At 40.5% G+C, this 23934-nt stretch overlaps 1 protein-coding gene across 2 annotated transcripts in view; it reads right to left on the bottom strand.

The window, feature by feature from the left end:
• grm8a (glutamate receptor, metabotropic 8a) overlaps positions 1–23934 on the bottom strand; it is a 167027-nt gene that overhangs the window by 40850 nt on the left and 102243 nt on the right. For both annotated transcript variants that reach the window (XM_039600685.1, XM_039600684.1), the window contains exon 6: positions 23693–23896. In XM_039600685.1, the coding sequence (XP_039456619.1) occupies positions 23693–23896 (204 nt within the window). The remainder of the gene's footprint in view (positions 1–23692; positions 23897–23934) is intronic.

The raw sequence follows: 23934 nt of genomic DNA, 5'->3' as shown, positions 1-23934 counted from the left end.
ATATCAACAAATATATTTAAAAAGGGGGAAAAGTTCTTACAATAAAAAAGAAAACAAGCTGAACAGAGAGACACAAGAAGGAGATCAAGTGTGATAAAAGAGTGGTGTGGGTAGAGAAACGACTTTACGATATGACAGAAAGAAAACCAATCACGATGACAGAGAGAAGAGAAGATGAAGGACAGAAGAGACAAACTCAAAGACAAAGAAGTAGAAGTGGCCCACTGTGAGCAGAACAATGAGAGATATGCACATAATGGGTAAAAGAAAGAGAGAGAGAGAGAGAGAGAGAACGTAATAAGTAGGAATCTTACTGAGAGACTCTGAGGAAGATGAATGGAAAAGGACTGAGAAAATAGATACGAGTTGTCATTGATGTCATAATTATTATAAGGTCATGTCTCCATGTGAGAAGTATACCCATTAGCCCTGCACAATGAAAAAGAACACTCACTGTTTCCTGCTGCTTTTAAAAGTGACAAGAGGGCCTTAAAAATCCTTCATATCTGACAAATTGAGAGTGATACCCATGTCAAGACTACAATACCCCAGCACTAACGCCAAAGGACACCTTGTGTGTATCTTTGAGATCCTGGCAGCTTTGACAGAATGGCAGGATTTGATATTCAAAGAATGAAAACAGGCATCACTGTCTCTACTACGAACCACAGACAACATATAAAGATGGATGAAACCTCTGGCTATAAAAAATTGAGGCCAGCGATTTTACTTAAACCTGGAGATGCTTCAACGGACGGCAGGAGGCGACAACTCTTGTTCCCAGAGGATTTATTAAATCTAAGCAATTCTCTGATTAATTTATGATTTTATCTACTTGTTTAAGTCACCTTTCACTACTAAATGGCATTAATCTTATAAAATGTTTCCACATTTGGAGTCTGACACATGATAAGGACGATCATATATTGGAGCGATAACACTTCATAACAATGAGACACTATTAAGCATTAGTAATGTTTTAGTAAATGTGTATTACTCCTCCATAAAATGTGATTTATAAACACAGGTAAACGTAACAGGTATATATTTTTATTCTTGAATAATAAGCGCATATATATATATATATATATATATGTCCATGGCATATAGATAGTCTAATTAAGTGATTCGGCTGTTTAGATGCACATTTCTGTTTATAATGATTAAGATATGAGCTCATTGTTTGTTTGTGTGTTAACAGAGGTTTTATAAATACTAATTTAACAGTGTACTTTCATGCTTAATTCAGGCAGTTACAAGTTGTTAATTATTTTGTGTGACATCTAAAATGAGAACTATTTTTGCCTTATATAGGTTTAATAATATACACTATGGAATAATGCTTTATAAATGATGAATTAAGTACTTACTACTTGTACTACAATGTGTCAGTTTAATAGTTGTTCTAAGCATTACCAGTAGAGCTTTCAACAAACTTTCCACTGACAAGATGCAAGTTGCATGTAGTATCCTTGGGTCAGTTCCCCCACTTTCTCTGGCTTTAGAAAGCCAGCATAGCAACAGCCATTGCCATCCTTACTGGAAGTGTAAGCTCAAGGGTTCACAATGGGAGACCATATACCAATGAGCAACACTGATGAAGAAAAAAGAAAAAAAAACCCAGAGCCACTGCCTATAATAATGCCTGGCTTGACAGATTTACAACTGCATTGGTCTGCGTGCATCTAATATGCTCATGCATGATTGAAAAAAACCAAAAAGTGCATTCCACCCGATGATGAGCATGTCATTTTTCCTCCCCGCTCGTATTGGTTGGCTTTGCTCTGTAATATTCGATCACACCTATCACGCCTCTTTAGGGCTGCTTTGCAAAATTCAGCAGTTAAAGGTGTTGCCTGGAGTGAAGACTGAGTTAAGGCAGGCTGTTTGTCATGAAAAAAGCAGCTACCTTGATTATTCAGTCGTATAGAGTTTGCACCTTTTGTTGGAAGTTTCTGAATAAGCTAGATAAAGACACAAGAAACACAAAACGGGCACAACAGGAGCTCGCGGGATGAAGCCAGTGCGTGCTGCTTACAAACTGATGTAAAATTTCACACAATTTTTAACCTTTAAGGACACTTAATCACACTTTTTAAGTCTCTTTGCTGCCGTGTTGATGTATTCTGTCTCATCAACGTACTGTGAGGGGCAGCGATAAATCAGCTTTTACACTTTTAATACTTCTCGCTTTAGTTGCTTTGACCTTGGAAGGAAAAAAAAAAAAAAAAACACGAAATATCACCTGTTGCCCTAGCAACACACCTCCACCTCATCCATAGTGACACCCATTATGCGCTGCTTTTCAAAGCAAGATGCTGCACTGCAGAACATATTTGTCATAATGTGCGAGTAAGTGCTGCGTTTGTCCCGAAGACACGTTTTTCTCCTTAAACATCCATATGCCACAAATATTTATGTATATCTTGTAACCATTTGTTATTTGGGATCACAGTTTGTCACCGCTCCTGTTTAGCATGTGAATTATTTGCCTGTGATGGATTTATTCTGCATAACCCAAAGCTGGCATGCTTCTAATTGACACAAAGTGCTTGAAAAAAGGCCAGGGGGAAGATGTAGGTAACATAATGCATTGTTTCACTTACTGTGATTGAGAAAAATACTGAATTCTGAAGTCTGAGTCTTTCATTTTTGGAGGAGGATTTGGATGCTGCGATTGTGCTGCTTGAGCACAGTGAGAACAGGTAAAAATTCTACTTGAAGGCAGGGAGAGTGCGTATGTGCAAGAAAACATTTTTTCAGGGCTTATTTTAACTCTGCAGGTTGCCTCACAGCACCAGATAGGCATCTAGAATGACAAAGGCCCAACTGAAGTGTCCTATGGCAAAATACTGTTTCCAGGCCTGCCAGCAACAGCGCTCTGTCGCTTCCCCACAGAGTCGGAGGCTATCCCTCTGGGTATCAACAATACACTACAACTTCCCTCTAGATTTGTTAAAAAGAAGATCACAGGTCATGACCTTTTACTTCAGTAATCTAATAAAATATCTAATAACCAAGAACTCAAAGAAGCCAATGTGAATTTCAATTTGGCTGAAATGAGCTTGCAGACAGAGATAGACTAACAGAGGTGGGAAAAGGATGAAATAAGAGGGAATCAGTAATACTGGCACAGGAAAGAAGACGGAGAAATGATTTGGTTTCCACTAGATTCAAATATATTCAATGTCAGTCACATGAATCTGAGAGAGCTGCAAAGAAGACAAAAAATAAAGGTAAGGAATACAGGAGTGAAAGTAAGAAACCTTGGCTAGCTTAACAGTCAGAGAAAAACAGAAAAAGATACAAAAGAGAAACGATAGAATAAAATTAATGATAGAGGAAGAACAAGGTAAAATATGAGGGATCAGGCATGCTGACAAGTACTCGATACTGTCTACGTCACAGTCAGCTGCAGAGCGACATCAGTCCACTTAAAAGCAAAGAAAGGTAGGGAAACAAGAGTGAAGAAACTCTTCCTTAGCAAGGCTGGTTAAAGACTCTAAAGTCTCTTAGGTTGGCAGAAAAGGAAAGAGTACAAGACTAGGGAAATGGATAAAAAGAGAGATCTACATAAATGTGTGAGAATGCATTTTAGTTAGCATAGTCTTTAAAACCTCTTCAGCTAACAGAGACAGAAGGAGGCAGATGGAAATGGTGCAGCAAAACGACACAGAAAGTATACAAAATGTCTGTTACTTAAACTTAAGATACTTAGATGCAAAGATGGCAGAAAAATTAAAGAATAGAAGATGAACGAGCAGAAGAGCTGGTAAAAAAGCCTCAAGTCTTGCCTGGTACACTTATAAGAACCAAGGAAGAATAGCAAGTCTTCATACCAGAGACTAAATTTATATGAAGGGAAGATGCAAAAACTACACTGCAGCACGCATTAATAAAACATAGGTCTGTGTGTGTGTTCTTTGCCAACAGGCTCCCATCTGTGTGCTATGCATCGATAGCACTAATAGGGGAAAACGACACAGACAGACAGGGAAAGAAACGCAAAAAGAGAATAAGAAATGACAGAGGAAAAGTAATAATGAAGCCTGAACTTATGGAAGAAAAAAACTGTCATTTTCACATTTTCGCAGAGAAGGCGACTGTAAAAGAGCAGCTGGTTAAACGGTAGTTCTCATGGCTTTTTTCTACTCTTTTTCTGTCCTTTCCCAATTTTCTGTCACATAATCTGAGATTTTTGCCGCCACTTGCTGTACAACTTTCCTCGTGGCCAATCATTTCATCCCATCTGGTCACTCTTTACCTCTAGATCTGTTTGATCCTACAGCAACTATCTCCCCTCCCCCTTCCTCTGTGCATTTCCAAAGCACGCATTACCCATCCCTTCCCGTGGAGTCATCTCTCCTCTCAGCATCTCTGTTATCACCTCGCCTTGTCTGTGCAAAAGCAAAACAGGCATGGAGATAGTTTGTCTGAGGGAAACAGAGCTGATAATGGAACATGTTTGAAGAGGATCCAGATCTAAGCGATTCTCCGTGTGAATAACAATGAAACACTTTGGCTAAAACAAAATACAGTAAGAATTATTTCTACTGAAATGCCATGTTTTTCATAACTTATGTCGAATGATGCATACATGCAGGGCACAAGAAAATATATACATATAATTTTGTACGGCAGTCTCCGGTAATTACAAAAAACTAATTTACTGAGCCAATATTTGTGTCATCATCTGCATTCAGTGCAGCCTTTGAGAAAATGGAAGAGAGAAGAGTAAGAAAAGCGATAAAAACAGAGGGAGCCGGTCATATTAAGCTGATCAAAAGAGACAAAACAGCCTGAGCCGGGGATAGAAATGCAATTTGCAGGGAATAAAAGCGGGAGAGAAGAGAAATAAACAAAACAAGAAACAAGGAGTTACATTAACAAACTTGGCAGAAGAAAGGGGAAAACAGTCAAGGAGAGAGCTCAAGTGTTACTTATAGCTACACTGGTTACAGTTTCGGTGGCATTAACCATCAGATAAAGTTAAAAAAAAAAAACTCTCTGCTTGACTTTTTTACAGTCAAACAGTTTTATAATATATAAAACTTTTTTCAGTTTAACTCTGCACACTAACTTGCATTTCAAAAGGCAAAAATCTCACAAACATACACACATATAGTATTGCAAAAAAAAGATTTCCACCTCACTTTTAAAAAAAATATATTTCCTTCCAAGGAGCCAGACTTTCTTGTATCTTTTTTTAATGGTCGTGAAAAAAGTTCTTTGTTTTTCTTAAATTTTCTGTTTCTTAAGTCACTTAGCCTTGCCCCATGCATTGTCCAAATATAAAAAGACATCTAACTTAATGGGATGAAGCTTTGTTTTGTCTACACATAACAGACAACCTAGAAAAGAACACATTTTACATTGTATCTTTAGGCATTTTGTTGCAAATAGCCTGTTGAAAAAACTGTTCCCATTTCTTTTGTTGTAACTATGAAATATATCAATGGTAACACAGTTTATAAGCATAGAACAGCGTTTTTCTACCAACAAGTTGCTCTCCAACCAGCTATTAGCCAAACCCACCCATATCTCAGCATGGTGTGCATAAAGTTATATTCTTGAGAAACGTCATGGTTCACATCTTGGCTTCAGCCAGTGGTGTTGGGGATCTTGTCAAAACAGAAGCAGTCAAAATGTCTGAAGAAGCCTAGAGAGCTACCAAAGACTACTTAAAGAAAAGTTGCCTAAAAGAGTTCAGGCGGTCACAGCAAATATTGACTTTCTAGCTTGTTAGAGTTTTACAAACTCTGCTTTTGCATTATGTAGATTATTTCATGTATGTTTGCACATGTTTAAATAAGTTGCTGCACATACTCCCCATTTTCTTTAAAAAACAAAAGGAAAGGTGGCTCGAGGCTCGCACAGTACTCTGTACTCACCAGCTGTTTATGTAATTAGATATCTAATAATATTCCAACACCATCCATTCATCCATCCATCTCAGTTCACCAATAGCTGGGCTCCTCTGCCAGCTAAGAGGTCTTTATCATAATATTTAAGGACAGCTGTTTGGCCATGCCCAACCGAGGTAGCAACAGTAAAAAATTATAAAAAAAAAATATATATGGAGGCTAGGACAAGCCATTCCACTCTCAACAAGGGCACAGGAATCATAAAGTCATGAGTTTTGCTAAATTAGGTTTAGACACAAACATAAACGTCATAAAAATATGCCCTTTTTATGATGTAAAGCACATATTACAAAGCTACATGTGCTAGCATTTATCAGCAGACAATGTAAGTGTTCTTCTTCACATGACTGCTAGAAGTATAATCTGTGCTGCTCACCCTTTATCGCTGATTGCAATGGATGATAACAACCTACTAAGCCTTCCAAGGTAGAGGAGGGCACCCACAGGCGAAATGGGTATGGGAGTAATAAAACTGATTAGATGTGTTTGCATCGCCCTGTCCAACAGACCTGCATAATAGTAATAATAATTAACAAATTAATTAATTAACAAAAATTATTACTCCATTATCCTTGGCTCTTATTTTCCTAAATTAAATGTATTTCCAATTGTGGTTTGTTTTTTTGCCCATGTGAGTGTATATTTGCCTCTTTGCTGCACTGATTTGGGCTCTCTGTATGATTGCTTTTATACCTACTTAGTTTCTACCTATTCTTACTCACTCCTCTTATCTAAAATTATATTCAGCTAATGATCCTCTTTCAGAACTTAGCTCATTGCAGGAGAAAGAGGTAATGTATAATATTGAAAACAATAGCAAGAGGATAGAAAATGCTTTTATATACGCAGCCTATAGATACACAGTAGCTGAATAAGGTCTACTTTATACGATGGCTGTTTTGCCCATTTGTCTCTCACAGTTTACACTGACATTATTCAACGGCCAACTATATACTGTATATGGCTTCACCAAACAATAAATAAACACTGTAAGAGAGCTCTTCTACAGCAGGCAAGGTGACACTACCTGTACGATAGCTACTTCCAGCTGCTCCTTCAATCGCAAGAGGTCACCACAGTAGGTAGCTCCAGTAAAGTTGGCAGATTTTTCCATAGGATGCCCTTCCTGAAACAAATCCCAATTGGGGATAAACTAGGGAGTTTACCCATGCTAAGGGAATGTGTAAACCATTACACTATGGAGCTACCATGACACTACCTGTAAACGCTTGGAAAATGTGCAAATAATCTTCTACTTACTAGCTGCTGCTTGTAAGTGGACAGCAGGTAGTAAGTATGAGATTATGTTTGGACCTGAGGAGTCTATATAGAGTGAAGCACTAAGTACATCCCATGACTCAACAGCTTTGTTGGTGCGCTTGATTTTCCAAATTTAGACAGAGCTACTGTAGCTGTTGAGTTCCATTCTTGAAAGAAATTTTTTTTTTAATAAGACCATAAGTCTTCAGCTCTCAGATTTTTCATCTGTTTTGTAAAAAATCTAAACATCTAAAGGTGGCAGTGTGTTCACAGATTACATAATTTCATAAATGATTACCTATATTACATTCTGCATAATTAATTGCATGAAATTACATTTCTGTAACCTTTTAACTAAAATGATCTTTACACTCCTGCTATAAATAGTATTTACTAACCCAAGATACCAAAGCAATTTAACTAGGTGCAATTCAAGAGACCTCAATGGGAATAATAGTAATAACAGTGGGTAATGCTACCTTGGCCTGACTGGGAGTATTCTTAGCCCAGTGGGCGCGACCAGCCTCATACTGATCCACTGATCCATATTGGAACCATTGCCCAGGATGCCAGAGGATGTAGGGGTCTGGAGAATGTGGATGAAATGAAGGGTGGAGGCCTTGGTGGTCCAATTCCCAGATGCTGAAACTGGCTTTTGGGACTTGCAAAGTCACCTCTGTGGTGAGGAAGGAGTCCCAGCTTCAGGCTGAGAGTTGTTCTAAACTCATTATGGAGGAGTTTAAGAACCTCAGGGTTTTGTTCATGGTTGAGAGGAGAATGGAATGGGGGATAGACAGATTGGTATGGCATCAGCAATGATGTGGACACTCAACTGGTCTATTGTGGTGACCATGAAAGTGAAGCTACCAATTTACCGGTTGATCTATGTACTGTCGAAATGATTGTGATTGCAGAAAAAACGAAGCAACTAGAAGCAATGTTTTTGCCACTGAAAGGATTCTGAAAGGATCAGATTGTCATTCTAGCTATAAAGACGCATCTCACATCTAAGAGTCTCACTTAGTGAGAAGTCTTAAAAGTTTTATCAGCTATTTGGGGTTGGAGAGAGCTATTTTGGATAGGAACATAGAAATATTGCAGAGATGGAGTACAAATATGTTAATATAATAAAAAATAAATAAATAAAAAGATTTTATTGGTTTACAGGTGACCATTTCTTAATTGTGGCAATATGATTATTAAAACCTTTCAGAGAGTATTTTTAGGCTGAAACTGTGTCTAGCTGAGCTACAAATAATGGAAGCCCTCCGGTCCACACATGCACTTTGCCAGACTCTTATATTTGAGTGACTGTTTTGACCAGGATGACTAGAGCCAAGGAAATAGGAAAATAAATCCTGTGCTAAAACCCATAATCCTGAAGAATGCTTTTCCAACATTGGCGATAGAGGGAGGACAACACAATGCTAAACTTACAACTTGGCCAACTTGAACATCAATACATGTAAAAGCAAAGGGTGATAAGCTTAAAAACAGTCAATAAAAATCTGAGCTTGTAAGTGGAAAAAAACAAGCACTTTAAATTTACTATGGACAGTTTCCTCCTGGGATTATATTGCAGCCGTTCACAGCTGCTGGTTATAGTGTTCTCACTCAATATTGTACTACATCCAAAAGATTTGTCTCCATTAAAAATTTAGGAATAAACAGACCTAAAAGATGGGAAAAGAGTTTAAGAATACCTGAAAAACAGCTGTTAAGGTATTAAGCTGACAATAAAGAATCAACATCAGGTAGCTGTGGATAAAAAGGTTGCTGTTAAATATAACACTGATTTTATGGGGATGGCCAAGCTCAGGCATTACCTTTTTTTTTTTATTATACTCCCCATCCACTTACTTGAAAGAAAATTTGGCATATTTACCATTATATGTTTTGCATGTTCCACGTTTCTCTCTCTGTGTTCTCTTGTCATTTCTAATGTCATATTCAGTTTAACTTTAAGTTCATGCTTCTCTTTGTCTTTTGCAGTTTCTTTTCTATCCAAGTCTACGAGCTGAACATAAATTTGATATATCACTGTCAGCTCATCTTGAAGGTCATTTTACGCAGCCCCTGAAGTAAAAAGAAAAAAACGTTTGTTTTTTGGGCATTTTCTTTTTACTTTTACTATGCCCTGGATTTCCATCCATTTTTCTTCCTTGCCCCATGGATAGACTGAAGATGACTCTTATTTCGCTGTTTTCTTCTACCCAAAGCTGTTATTGACCAAGCAAAGTTCATCTTTCTTTTATCTGTCTTAACCGCCCTAGAGCACTGCCCTTTTCTCATTGTCTTTTGCACTCTCTTTGCCTTTTCTGCTTTTCAGCAAGCTCTCCATCTTTTTTACCCCATTCATCTCTCTGATTCACTTTCTGTTCAACCTCTACTCTTGTCTGTTTTCCATATCTTCTTTCTCCTATATCCCTTCAAGGTCATATAGCCCTAATAGACTTTCTACTGGGATAAGCTCTTCTCACTCCTTTGCTCCCTCTTTCTTATTCCAAGATCATTTACGACTGTTCAAGTTCATCATGTATAGGGAAGCTACTCCTCCAGAATAATACAAGTACTCTTTCTCTCATAACAGGTGGGCTTCATCCCCCCAGCCAGTTCCTTTTGTAATGTCATTAACCAAAACCTTCCCTTTTTTATGCTTCTCTCTTTCTCCTCAAGGCTGTTCAGCCAGGTATAGAGTTCTTCATATGAAAGTCAAGCCCCTCTAATTAGTGCAAGCCAGTTCAGATGTGAAAGTCCATCTTGTCTCTCTGCATGGAATATAACCACACATAGCGAAGATCACAATGAGAGTTACCTTGCATGAAAAACACATCCACATATAAACTTGTGTAAAGGACAAAAATAGGCCCTTCTTTTCCCTACTAGAGGTGGGAATAATTGGAAATCTCACAGTTCAGTTCAATTTAATTCAGTTCTTGGTGTTGAGAATTAGTTTTTTATTCAAAACAATTCTTGATTTATAGGAGGAAACACTTGACTTTGGCTCTTTGCCATGCTATTGTCCAGTTAAGTAACAGTTAAGCAAACTGGTTTGATGACGATCGGAAAAATTAAAGATTATCAAGAAATGTAATTTGAAAAATATTATATTGGACCGGTCTTTGACACAAAATAGATAGAATAAGACTTTTTTGTTGGGGGGGTAATTTGTTTGGATGTCTAGTCTTGGGAAGATTGGCAACTGTCTTAAATGTCTTGCACTAGTGAATAATTTCTCGCTGTAGAAAGATTGATTTCATATTATTTGGAAATGGCTTTATAACCCTTCCAAGATTGATAGGCAGGAACAATTGCTTCTGTAAGATAATTACTGATGCCTTTTGTCCTTGGCATAGTGTTAACACAAAGCTGAATGCTTCAGATCAGTCGTCTCCCAAAATTTCTGCTTTTATACACTTGATGATCAATTAATCAAGTGATTTGATTTGTACTGTTCTGTACTGCGTCCACACATTGGCCCTTCTATGTATATATATATATATATATATATATATATATATATATAAAAAACAAAACACCCAGCACGCCCCTACGGGCGGTTTATCCTTCAAGCTCGGGTCCTCTACCAGAGGCCTGGGAGCTTGAGGGTCCTGCGCAGTATCTTAGCTGTTCCCAGGACTGCGCTCTTCTGGACAGAGATCTCCGATGTTGTTCCCGGGATCTGCTGGAGCCACTCGCCTAGCTTGGGAGTCACCGCACCTAGTGCTCCGATTACCACGCGGACCACCGTCACCTTCATCCTCCACATCCTCTCGAGCTCTTCTCTGAGCCCTTGGTATTTCTCCAGCTTCTCGTGTTCCTTCTTCCTGATGTTGCTGTCATTCGGAACCGCTACATCGATCACTACAGCCGTCTTCTTCTGTTTGTCTACCACCACTATGTCCGGTTGGTTAGCCACCACCATTTTGTCCGTCTGCATCTGGAAGTCCCACAGGATCTTAGCTCGGTCATTCTCCACCACCCTTGGGGCATCTCCCATTTTGACCTCGGGACTTCCAGGTTATACTCGGCACAGATGTTCCTGTACACTATGCCGGCCACTTGGTTATGGCGCTCCATGTATGCCTTGCCTGCTAGCATCTTGCACCCTGCTGTTATGTGCTGGATTGTCTCTGGGGCATCTTTACACAGCCTGCACCTGGGGTCTTGCCTGGTGTGATAGACCCCAGCCTCTATGGATCTTGTACTCAGAGCTTGTTCTTGTGCTGCCATGATTAGTGCCTCTGTGCTGTCTTTCAGTCCAGCTTTGTCCAGCCACTGGTAGGATTTCTGGATATCAGCCACCTCCTCTATCTGCCGGTGGTACATACCGTGCAGGGGCCTGTCCTTCCATGATGGTTCCTCGCCTTCCTCCTCTTTCTTGGGTTTCTGCTGCCTGAGGTATTCACTGAGCACGCTGTCAGTTGGGGCCATCTTCGTGATGTATTCGTGGATGTTTCTTGTCTCATCCTGGACTGTGGTGCTGACACTCACCAGTCCCCGGCCCCTTCCTTCCGCTTAGCATACAGCCTCAGGGTGCTGGACTTGAGGTGAAACCCTCCATGCATGGTAAGGAGCTTTCTTGTCTTTATGTCAGTGGCTTCTATCTCCTCCTTTGGCCAGCTTATTACCCCAGCAGGGTACCTGATCACGGGCAGGGCGTGGGTGTTGATGGCCCGGATCTTGTTCTTACCGTTCAGCTGACTCCTCAGGACTTGCCTGACCCTCTGCAGGTACTTGGTGGTTGCAGCTTTCCTAGCGCCCTCTTCATGGTTCCCATTCGCTTGCGGGATCCCCAGGTACTTGTAACTGTCCTCTATGTCTGCAATGTTGCCTTCTGGTAGTTCAATCCCCTCAGTTCTGACTACCTTCCCTCTTTTTGTTACCATCCGACTACACTTCTCCAGTCCGAGCGACATTCCAATGTCATTGCTGTATAGCCTGGTAGTGTGTATCAGTGAATCGATGTCTCGTTCACTCTTGGCATACAGCTTGATGTCATCCATGTACAGGAGGTGGCTGACAACCGCTCCGTTCGTAGTCGGTATCCGTAGCCAGTCTTGTTAATGATCTCACTGAGGGGTTCAGGCCTATGCAGAACAGCAGTGGGGACAGAGCATCTCCTTGGTAGATCCCGCACTTGATGGTGACTTGTGCTATGGGCTTGGAGTTGGCCTCCAGTGTTGTACGCCACATCCCCATTGAGTTCCTGATGAAGGCTCTTAGGGTCCTGTTGATCTTGTACAATTCTAGGCATTCCAGTATCCAGCTGTGGGGCATTGAGTCATAGGCCTTCTTGTAATCAATCCAGGCAGTGCACAGGTTGGTCAGTCTGGTCTTGCAGTCTCGGCTGACCGTTCTGTCTACCAGTAGCTGGTGTTTTGCGCCTCTGGTATTCTTGCCAATCCCTTTCTGTGCCCCGCTCATGTATTGACCCATGTGCCTGTTCATCTTAGCCGATATGATGCCTGACAGGAGCTTCCATGTGGTTAGCCTCCTTCTCCATGGAGGGTATTGCCCCTTGTGGCTGTTCAACTTGTAGCCAAGCATCTCACTGATCACTGCTGCCGTAGTGTAGATCAGCTTGTTAGTGTCGGTAATCGTGGTTGTAGGTATCATCCGTAGTGCTGCGTTAACATCATCTAGCAGACCTTCTGAGGGTACTTCACGTAATCTTGGTAACCGGCTACGGGGGATCCAGGTTTCAAGCTTGGCCATGATCCTATCCTTCAGGTCAGTTCCTCTGGCACTCAACGATCCTTCTCTTATCGCACTTGGGGCTATGTACCCAATCTCGGGTGGGGGTGATGATCTCTCCCCCCTGACCCAATCTCGGGTGGGGGTGATGATATCTCCCCCCTGACCTGGACCTGACCTGGCGTCCTGACTCCTCCTTGCCGTAGCATTTATGTTGTACCTCGTCAATCTGTAGCTGTGAGAGCAGTTCCTTCTTTCGAATGTTGGAGAATCCATATATATATATCTGTCTCGCTCATGTGTGCGGTAGGCTCGCTTAGCATAGGGGGTCTAGCCTTAGGACCCTTACTGGATACAGACGCCCCAGGCAGGAATCGAACTTGCGATCTTCTGCCCCAAAGGCGTGTAGTTTAACCACTACGCTATCCAGCTGCTTGGCCACCCGCTTGAGGAGGTACACCAGAGAGAGAGAAGGCAGGAGAATAAACCAGCTGTTCTTCACAGAACCAGCAAAGGTGTACTCTCAGTGGCAAGGGAACAATAACAGAACAGCACCACCAAGGCTGGAGACGGAGCAATACTGGAAGAGCATATGGGAGAAGGACGCAACCCATAACGGCAATGCTCAGTGGCTAGTGGATCTGAGGGCAGACCATAGCAACCTCCCTGAACAGGGTCCAGTAACCATCACAGTGGCAGATATCCAAGAAAGGGTCTCCAGTATGAAGAGTTGGACAGCACAAGGGCCCGACATGGTTCACGCCTACTGGCTGAAGAAGCTGACTGCACTCCACAGCGTCTGGCAGCACAAATGAACCAGCTGCTAGTTAACGAGAGACACCGGAATGGCTAACCGAAGGTCGGACGGTCCTGATCCCCAAGGACCCCAAGAAGGGACCGGTCCCATCCAACTACCGACCAATAACCTGCCTCAGTACTACATGGAAGCTCCTGTCAGGCATCATATCGGCTAAGATGAACAGGCACATGGGTCAATACATGAGCGGGGCACAGAAAGGGATTGGCAAGAATACCAGAGGCGCAAAACACCAGCTACTGGTAGACAGAACGGTCAGCCGAGACTGCAAGACCAGACTGACCAACCTGTGCACTGCCTGGATTGATTACAAGAAGGCCTATGACTCAATGCCCCACAGCTGGATACTGGAATGCCTAGAATTGTACAAGATCAACAGGACCCTAAGAGCCTTCATCAGGAACTCAATGGGGATGTGGCGTACAACACTAGAGGCCAACTCCAAGCCCATAGCACAAGTCACCATCAAGTGCGGGATCTACCAAGGAGATGCTCTGTCCCCACTGCTGTTCTGCATAGGCCTGAACCCCCTCAGTGAGATCATTAACAAGACTGGCTACGGATACCGACTACGAAGCGGGCGGTTGTCAGCCACCTCCTGTACATGGATGACATCAAGCTGTATGCCAAGAGTGAACGAGACATCGATTCACTGATACACACTACCAGGCTATACAGCAATGACATCGGGATGTCATTCGGACTGGAGAAGTGTAGTCGGATGGTAACAAAGAGAGGAAAGGTAGTCAGAACTGAGGGGATTGAACTACCAGAAGGCAACATTGCAGACATAGAGGACAGTTACAAGTACCTGGGGATCCCGCAAGCGAATGGGAACCATGAAGAGGGCGCTAGAAAAGCTGCAACCACCAAGTACCTGCAGAGGGTCAGGCAAGTCCTGAGGAGTCAGCTGAACGGTAAGAACAAGATCCGGGCCATCAACACCTACGCCCTGCCCGTGATCAGGTACCCTGCTGGGGTAATAGGCTGGCCAAAGGAGGAGATAGAAGCCACTGACATAAAGACAAGAAAGCTCCTTACCATGCATGGAGGGTTTCACCCCAAGTCCAGCACCCTGAGGCTGTATGCTAAGCGGAAGGAAGGGGGCGGGGACTGGTGAGTGTCAGCACCACAGTCCAGGATGAGACAAGAAACATCCACGAATACATCACGAAGATGGCCCCAACTGACAGCGTGCTCAGTGAATACCTCAGGCAGCAGAAACCCAAGAAAGAGGAGGAAGGCGAGGAACCATCATGGAAGGACAGGCCCTGCACGGTATGTACCACCGGCAGATAGAGGAGGTGGCTGATATCCAGAAATCCTACCAGTGGCTGGACAAAGCTGGACTGAAAGACAGCACAGAGGCACTAATCATGGCAGCACAAGAACAAGCTCTGAGCACAAGATCCATAGAGGCTGGGGTCTATCACACCAGGCAAGACCCCAGGTGCAGGCTGTGTAAAGATGCCCCAGAGACAATCCAGCACATAACAGCAGGGTGCAAGATGCTAGCAGGCAAGGCATACATGGAGCGCCATAACCAAGTGGCGGCATAGTGTACAGGAACATCTGTGCGAGTATAACCTGGAAGTCCCGAGGTCAAAATGGGAGATGCCCCAAGGGTGGTGGAGAATGACCGAGCTAAGATCCTGTGGGACTTCCAGATGCAGATGGACAAAATGGTGGTGGCTAACCAACCGGACATAGTGGTGGTAGACAAACAGAAAAAGCGGCTGTAGTGATCGATGTAGCGGTTCGAATGACAGCAATATCAGGAAGAAGGAACACGAGAAGCTGGAGAAATACCAAGGGCTCAGAGAAGAGCTCGAGAGAGGATGTGGAGGGTGAAGGTGACGGTGGTCCCCCGTGGTAATCGGAGCACTAGGTGCGGTGACTCCCAAGCTAGGCGAGTGGCTCCAGCAGATCCCGGGAACAACATCGGAGATCTCTGTCCAGAAGAGCGCAGTCCTGGGAACAGCTAAGATACTGCGCAGGACCCTCAAGCTCCCAGGCCTCTGGTAGAGGACCCGAGCTTGAAGGATAAACCGCCCGCAGGGGCGTGCTGGGTGTATATGTATTATATACATACATATATATAAATATTCTTCATTGTGTCAACATGAAATTATATATTGTAATTGCAGTGTTTCATTTGTATGTATTCATTAAGTAAGAATCACTTTTTTTCGCCCACCCCATATTGTTTGTGAGTCATATCCAAATTGCATTTAGCCTTAAACCACTCAGTCTGAAAGAGAGCACATATGGTCATGAACAGAATAACATTTTATTCTCAAATCAAATTCTGTGTTTGAACATAAAAGTGGGTGCTTTGAAATAAGTAAAGTTTCACTGAAAATCTGCCCATGAAATGTAAAATGTGAGTTGAAGGAAAGAGAAGCAATAATAATCATACTCATGGTTAAACATGGTATATTGCTCCCAGCTTAGCAAACAAACAAAGCAGCATGCTTGACACAGAGCGAGTCAGACTACATATATAATTGTGTACATGTTTCAAAATATACATCTGTTTTGATGAAATTTAATATAATTTCCTTCCAATTTGTGGATAACAAATCCTAGGAACAAACAAAGACTTTATAAAGCCTATAGTGTCATGAGTTGATGACTCAGCGGCTTTAGGGTGTACAAGTGGTAGGAGTACAGAAGAGTAACAGAGAGTCAAACAGAAAGCTGGGGGAAAAGAAAGAAAAATAGAGTTGGTGAAAAGGGGACAATAACAGTGAAGCACAAACAAATGAAAGTATGCTAAAAGGGAAAGAATGAAACAGAAGAGTGAAGAAGGGACAAAAGAGAGCGTGATGGAGAAAGAAGCATTAGAAAGGACGTCATTTGAAATGCTTTTCTGGAGGAGTACTTACAAGTAACAAAGCCAGTAGAAGTAAAAACAAGTAAATGTGTGTATATCTGGATCTGTTAATACTTGACTACTGAGTTAAGTTCTTAACATGAAGTGAAACAATCAAACAAACCAAGAACACACATTTGAATGCTGAAGAGCACACTACTACATTCCTCTTCCAAGACTTCCTTTTGTTTTCAAACTCATTTTGTTTTCCTGACATTCCTAAATTTATTTCAGTTTAATATTTTAGAAAAACCCGGTGTGCACTTTGAAGTTTGAAGGGATTTGTGCCTCTTCCTGGGAGTGAACCAAGGCTCTTTCCTTTGTAAGGCAAATGTGCAAATGACTATATGAAAAATCAGTCTTGCTGTGTTAAAGTGGCTTGGAGCTACATCTGGGCAATATCATGTAAAAAATTTTGGGTTTTCAGAAATCCTGATGGCATGAGAAACTGAGAAAGTAAAAAAGTGGATGACTTTGACTTGTATGGATAGTGTTATGGGCTTTTTTCTAGGTGAAAAAAGATGAGCAATAAGCATACTGCTATTTACTGTATACCTGCATCCTGAGGTGACCTCTTCTCAAAATACAAATGCAGTAACATAATTTTATTCAATTGCCACCATAAACCATACATCATCTCTTTAAAAGACTCATCTGTCTGCATCTCCTGCAACTACATGTATGCTGAACGATACATTATTGCTCTTACAGTGAGAATGTATAAAAGAAAACATTGTGGCTTTAAGTTTCTGCCACAATGCCAAGTGACGATAGTGTAAGATACTGCTTAGACTAGGCAACCATGTTTAACCGTGTATAACAAATTATTCGGTTAACATAGCACTCCAGCTGCCATAATCAATCATGTGTGAGGCAGACAGATTACATATGACAAATCACATCAGTTACATGTGATTTGTCATATGCTGTTCCAAAGGCCAAAACACGGTGAAAAAACCTTTAAATACTGTCCTATAAAACTTTGGAATGAATTACCTTTCAATGTAAAAAACTAACTTTTTAAGCTGAGGTTCTTAATAGAATGAGGTGTATATATAGCTAAGTATATATATATATATTTACATGTAGCAATGACTTATGAGTGGCTGTGACTCAGGAGGTAGAGCGGGGAATCAACTAATCAGCAGGTCTGTCTTGATCTTGGTTCCTCTAGCTTGCATGTCAAAGTATCCTAGGCAAGATACTACACGACAAGTTCACCCTGATGCATCCATTGGGGTGTGATTCTATCAGCATTAAATTAAAAGTGCTTTGGTGTTAAACAAAAACAATTTAAGGAATGGGTCACTGGGACTTGCAGCAAGAAAGTGAATTGAGTGCTCAAATTCAGTCGAAAAACACTACGTAAGTACCAGTCCATTTACTTCTTTCATTTCCATCTCAGCTTTCATGGCTGTGTTTTTGTTTCAAATTGATAACATAGCATATACCCAGTGAAAGGTCACAAGGCATGAAAGATATGAATTCAAGCTATACCTGTGCAGCTCCAACAGGGCAAGAGTCCTCTTCATCACCTTTTTAGCTAGATTAAAGCCTAAAAAAAAGCCCATGCCACTCTCATGTGAATGGAATCATCACCTTCATGAGTGGATGTGTACAGAACATGAGAACAAATGAGCAGAAAAAAAAAAAAGAGTTTGTCCTCTGGCCATTGAAAAAAAAAACTAGATTTTTAGTGTTAACATGGACATCTGCTAAAATTCTGTTAAGGCTGTACTCAAACTGTTTTAAGAGGTTGCTAAACAGTTGGTTTTTCTGCTGAAGTTGAAGTGCACTGGTTTTCTACATTGATTCTGCGGTTCTACAACAGAAGTGGTTGGTGAACAACAACCAAACTGGTTTTCAGTTGGTCAAAAAGCAGCCCATTCTCTCTCTCATTTTCTCATGTAGCTCATGTAAAAGGCAAATGGATATGGATCCATAAGGAGCAACAAGAAAGAAAATCCATGCTCTATCACCTTTAGCTTATTCTCCTCCATGCCCATGGTGTGCAATTAACACAGGCAGACACATGCAGGCCTTCAGTCTTTACCACATTTCTCCTTAAGTGTTATTAGTGCAATGGTGACCCTAACCACATTAATAATGAAACTGTTTTTAATTGGAAAACACAAATGTACCCAGGCACTCTCATAAAAACACACACAAAGTAGCCAGAAGAAGCTTCATTTCTTCAAGGCATCTGACCAGATGTGAACAACCCCAGCAGATCCACTTACTACAAACAACCACCCAGCAATTGAAACTCATTAGTTTTTAAAAAACAAACTCAGGTGCTTACAATAGGAAAACAGTCTGACAGAAAAAGTGACCAACTTTTTTTTTTTTCGGGGATGGGGGTCCATTACACTAGCAGCCTGAACCATTGATACCAAGGATGGTATCAGTGGTTCTGATAAGCCAGGATGGAACCCTGCTTTCATCTTGTTTACACAAAATTCTGACCCTATCATTTAAACGTCACAGCAGAAAGTCGAGACTCACCAGATCAGTCAACATTTTTCAGTCTTGATGAGCCCATGTAAAATCTGGACTCAGTTTCCTGTTTTTAGTTGACAAGAGCAGAACCCAGTGTGGTCTTCTGCTGCTGTAGCACATCTCCTTCAAGGTTCGATGTGTTGTGTGTTCAGAGATGCTCTTCTGCATACCTTAACTGTAACTAGTGGTTATTTGAGTTATTGTTGCCTACCCATTCTCAAATACTCAGACCAACCTGTCTGGCTCCAACAACCAAGCTACATTCAAAGTCCCTTAAATCACCGTTCTTCACCATTTTAATGTTGTTTTTCAACTTCAGCAGGTCAACTTAACTGTGTCTACTTGCCCAAATGCATTCAGTTGCTGCCATTTGATTGGCTGCTTAGATATTTGCACTAACCAGACAGTTAAACAGATGAATCGAATGATGTGGCTGGTAAGCATGTAGGTGTTTAATTCCCATCTTCGCATAACCCAGACACTGGCAAATTGATCGATTCCACCTATTAATTTTTTAATTTTCTGTAATTATGTCATGCCTCAATTCAAGCATTCAAGTGCACTCTTTCTATATTACTCCTTCAAATTTTCTTTTTTTCTTCCTTTTCAAAATACTGGAGGATAGATGTGTGTCTGGAGTAAATTATTAGTTATCTAAAGTCTGTTTTTAGTTTAAATATTCCCCTATTTCATCAGTAAATTATACATTTGTGGAGTTTTTACATTTATGGATACAGCATGTGACCTTAAAAGGATAACACAGCTGTAAATTAATTAAATTATAATTTATTGTAATTGCCACTGTTACCCATAACTTTCTGTAGTGCCATCTACAAAGTGTCAGAGGCTAATGAAAGAATTTAATAGCTCTAATACAAGCTTGTATTCCCATATCATTTCAGCTCCATCTTATCTAATTTTTTTTATTCCGTCTCAATGTCTGGTCAAGATCACTTACAGCTCATTCTGTCTAGGGCAACTTTTACTAAGCGAGAAGGATTCGGTGATTCATCCGGGGATAAAGTTTGCGACCTTGTAGTTATGGGAGGATTTCTCTACCCTCCAGGCCAACAATAACTGAGAAACTCACTTGAGCACAAATCTGCCGCTGCTGTATGAAACAGCAATCATTGCCTGCCTGTGAATTTATTTCTGACACTTTTAGCAAGGGCAGACACCGATAGAGCAGGAAGCAACAAACACTGATACATATTTTGGACACATTCCTATACAGACATATTCAAGCAATTTTAATCATTCCTCTAAATCAGACAAGCATTCTTGTAAACCTCACAATGCAACCAGTCTCACTCTGCCTCTTGCTTTCACAGACATTATGTATTCCACACAATGCTGGACGAAGGAACACAGGAAATGAAAAGGCTGACAGAGAAGCAGGTACAGGCGCATCGAGGAGGGGAAAGGAGATTAATAATAGAATATTCAAATGAGGTGTCTGATGCTACTTTGAAATGAGCAAATGTGTTTTTTTTTATCCACTTAAAATTTGTCAACACTTGAGGAAGTCATGCAGAGAGAAAGAGAGAGGGGAAATTACTGAGCAGTACAAAGTGATACAAGGCTATTCGCAAAAAACCAAAATGTAAAAAGATTACATGTTTTGAGAAAACACAAACTGAATCAAATGTTAGACGTGAGAGGCAATGTGACATGTTCTTTGATAAGGATGTGACAAATTAGACGTTTCGTTCAGCATTGTTAAAATATGAATTTGTTGAGTCAAGTTGGGTAAACTCAGGAAAAAATACTGTAATGTGTCGACAATTTATTTAAAAAAATGATAATGTCCAAATGTTTAAGCAAAAGGATTAACCCAGAATTCAAAACCTGATCTTGACTAGCTATAACCTATCAATAATACAATAATTTACCTTACATGGTAAAAGAATGTGGTAGATACCCGATATAAATGATGTGTTCTATCAGAAAGTTCAATTTTAGGGTTACACACTTGCCACATATCAGAAGGGTATTTCTACAAAGTAAACTCAGGATAGCCAGGCTTTCTTTGTATTTTCTGGCTTGACAAAACCTAAAACTGCAGCAGAAGCTTTGCTAATTCAGGTCTCCTGCTTTAGGAAATAAGCATAAAAGTGGGCATTTCATGCATCATTTAACTCTCTTTCTTCCACACAAAATGGGCCAATTGAGCATCGCCTACTCCAATCAGAGATATCGTCAAAGGAACAGGTTATTTAAAAAAAACTTATATAACAAATAAAATCATGTTGCAGAAATCTTCAGGTTTCAGAAGTGTTTCTTTTAACGCTGAATTCATGATCATTAAAATATTATTTTATAGTGTTGGTGTCTATTCCCAACTTGACAACTGCACTGAGACTTTAAACTTGATACATTTAAGTACCAAAGGTTACTTTGTGTTTTTAGGGTACCTGAGTCATTGACCCAGTGTTTTTGGTTTTATGGGTTTTTGAGTTCTTGTTTATTCATTATTGTTATTTTCTCTGTGTGACTTATTTTCCTAGTTTAGTTTCTTGTGTTTTTGAGTTCATCAGTATTTCTAATTTGGGTTGTCATGGTTGTTAATTGGTCCCATTCATGTCTTTGTCTCGTCTCTGTTTCCTTCCCTCAGTGTCTCCCAGTTAAGCCAGTCTTGTCTTCATGTTTGTTTGCCCGTCAGTCTCCAAGTTTAGTGGCCTATTCTCTCAGTCGTGTCTCCTCTCGTCCCTTGCTCTTTTGCCCTTGCTCTCTCCTCCCTCTGTTCCTTGTATATAGTCAGTCTGCATCTCATTTTGTGTATTTCTCGTACTTCCTGTTTTACTTTGATAGTCTCCTGTCCTGTGTGCATTATATCCAGTTTTGTCCCATCTCATCTGCTAGATTATGTCCAGCTGTGTTCCCCAGGTGGCTGCTAGTTTAGTTTTCTAGTTCCTTCCAGTTTGTTTTTATTTATTTATTTTTGTATTTATTTATTTTTTTTATTTCATAATCCAGCAATAAAGCTGTGTTGAATTTAATTCCACCTGCAAGTCTGCATTTTGGGTCCTAATCCTTCCCGCTTCACACCACCACGTGACGGGTCTGTTCAGTTCTGACAGCCTCATGAAACAAATGTGGAAATTGTGTTAGCTTTTCACTAGATCAAAGTGAAATCAATTTGAATGATTTTATATTGTCATTAATAAACAGCCTACAACTGTAACTGGTCAGTTGTCTAATCTGTGCTTATAACATTTATACATTTTCTGTCCCAGCAGCTGAATGTATGAGTTCTTGTGACAATGCCACACACACATTCAGTGGTTTGTGTAAGATATAAATAAACAAAAAGAATTTGTGATAGCATAGAGGTCCAAATGATTTTAAACTGAAACTCTGAAAATAACCTGCTCCCAACCAGGTTGTGTGTTCAGCATAAGTTACCATGGTGATCCAGCAAGGCACAAAGACAGCCCAAAGTGAGCCACAGGTGTGACACTGAAAACTCTGGCTTTAAGCTCAACATACCTCACTAATCAATTAATCACACTTCATAATACAGCCCTCAGGGCTGTAGCCTAATGTCACGTTAGTAAGGGCAGCCATGGATAAGGCATGGCAGCAAGACAATACACACACAGAGGAACTGGAGACAAATAGAAAATGTTAGGAAAATATGGAAATATGTATTTTGACATAAGTGGTTTAAACCTTTTACTGGCTGATATATAACAAAACTCCAAGAGTTAGAAAAGAAAAAGGTCATTCAACGAAACAGTGACATCAATAACATCTAATATGACCCATGTAAGCAGTATTAAAATGACAGGAACAAGGATTTTAGCTCTTAAGAAATCTGTGTGGTGGAACAGATCGGATGAATGTACATAAACGCGCAAGCACTTTGACAAGGAGGCAGGAGTTCATGTTCCACTGTTAAAGAGAACCTGTTTTTAGATTCAACTCAGAAACTCTAGAAGAGAAAGGAAGTAATAAAACAACTACTTTATTGATTTTACTTTCCTCAGAGATGTATTTTTTCTCTGTCCCAAAGGCTTACCAATATCAAGAATAACAATGCAAATTAAAATTGTATTTATATTTATATAAATATTTTTATATTTCTGATTTAATTTATATTTAATTTCAGTTCTTCATAGGGCAGACATTAAAGGATAAGTATTAAGATAAAAGTGAGTATCATTCATGATTTTAAAGAGGCTGAAATGTTTGCAAGTTGGTGATCTGAGTTCATAATCTCCTATGTCTCTCTTTATATATTCTAATTTCATTGTCAGTACACTCATATCTGATATTAATTTAAATGATTTATAGGATTATATATACACAACGCATGACAGCTTTAAAACAAAGGGAAGACGATAGTGTGGTGTGATTTAAATGTGTTTAAATATGTGAGGGGTAATTGTCTTATTTGTGCAATATACATATAGATATAAAAACTGCAGTAATGAGTATTACTGGGGGTTAGCACAATCTACAGCATATTGTTTGAATGGTCAGCATGTAATTTATTTATTTTTTTACTATGATAAGAATGCTTTTAAAAGCATATGTACCTGAAAAAGAGTACAGTACAATCTTTGAAAAACAGCATTATATTGGATCCTATAGATTTAAACCAAGTGGAAAACTTACCATTGAAGTTGACAGCGCGGATGTGGTTGAGTAGCTCTTTACCATCGATATTGTTGGCCATCCGTGGACAGAGGCCTGGGTATCCGTAGCAGAGCTCCCGGTGCATGCGATGCAGAGCGTGGGCCATGGCATACACTGCATCCATCACAAACTGAACCTTTCCCTCCTGTTCATAACTGGAGTCACGGCCAACTTTTTCTAAACCTGAACAAGAAGAAGAAAAGATGTGCTTAAAGGGGAGA

The sequence above is a fragment of the Oreochromis aureus genome, linkage group 17, assembly GCF_013358895.1.
Source record: "Oreochromis aureus strain Israel breed Guangdong linkage group 17, ZZ_aureus, whole genome shotgun sequence".
Lineage (NCBI taxonomy): Eukaryota > Metazoa > Chordata > Actinopteri > Cichliformes > Cichlidae > Oreochromis > Oreochromis aureus.
This window is presented reverse-complemented; position numbering and strand designations above follow the sequence as displayed.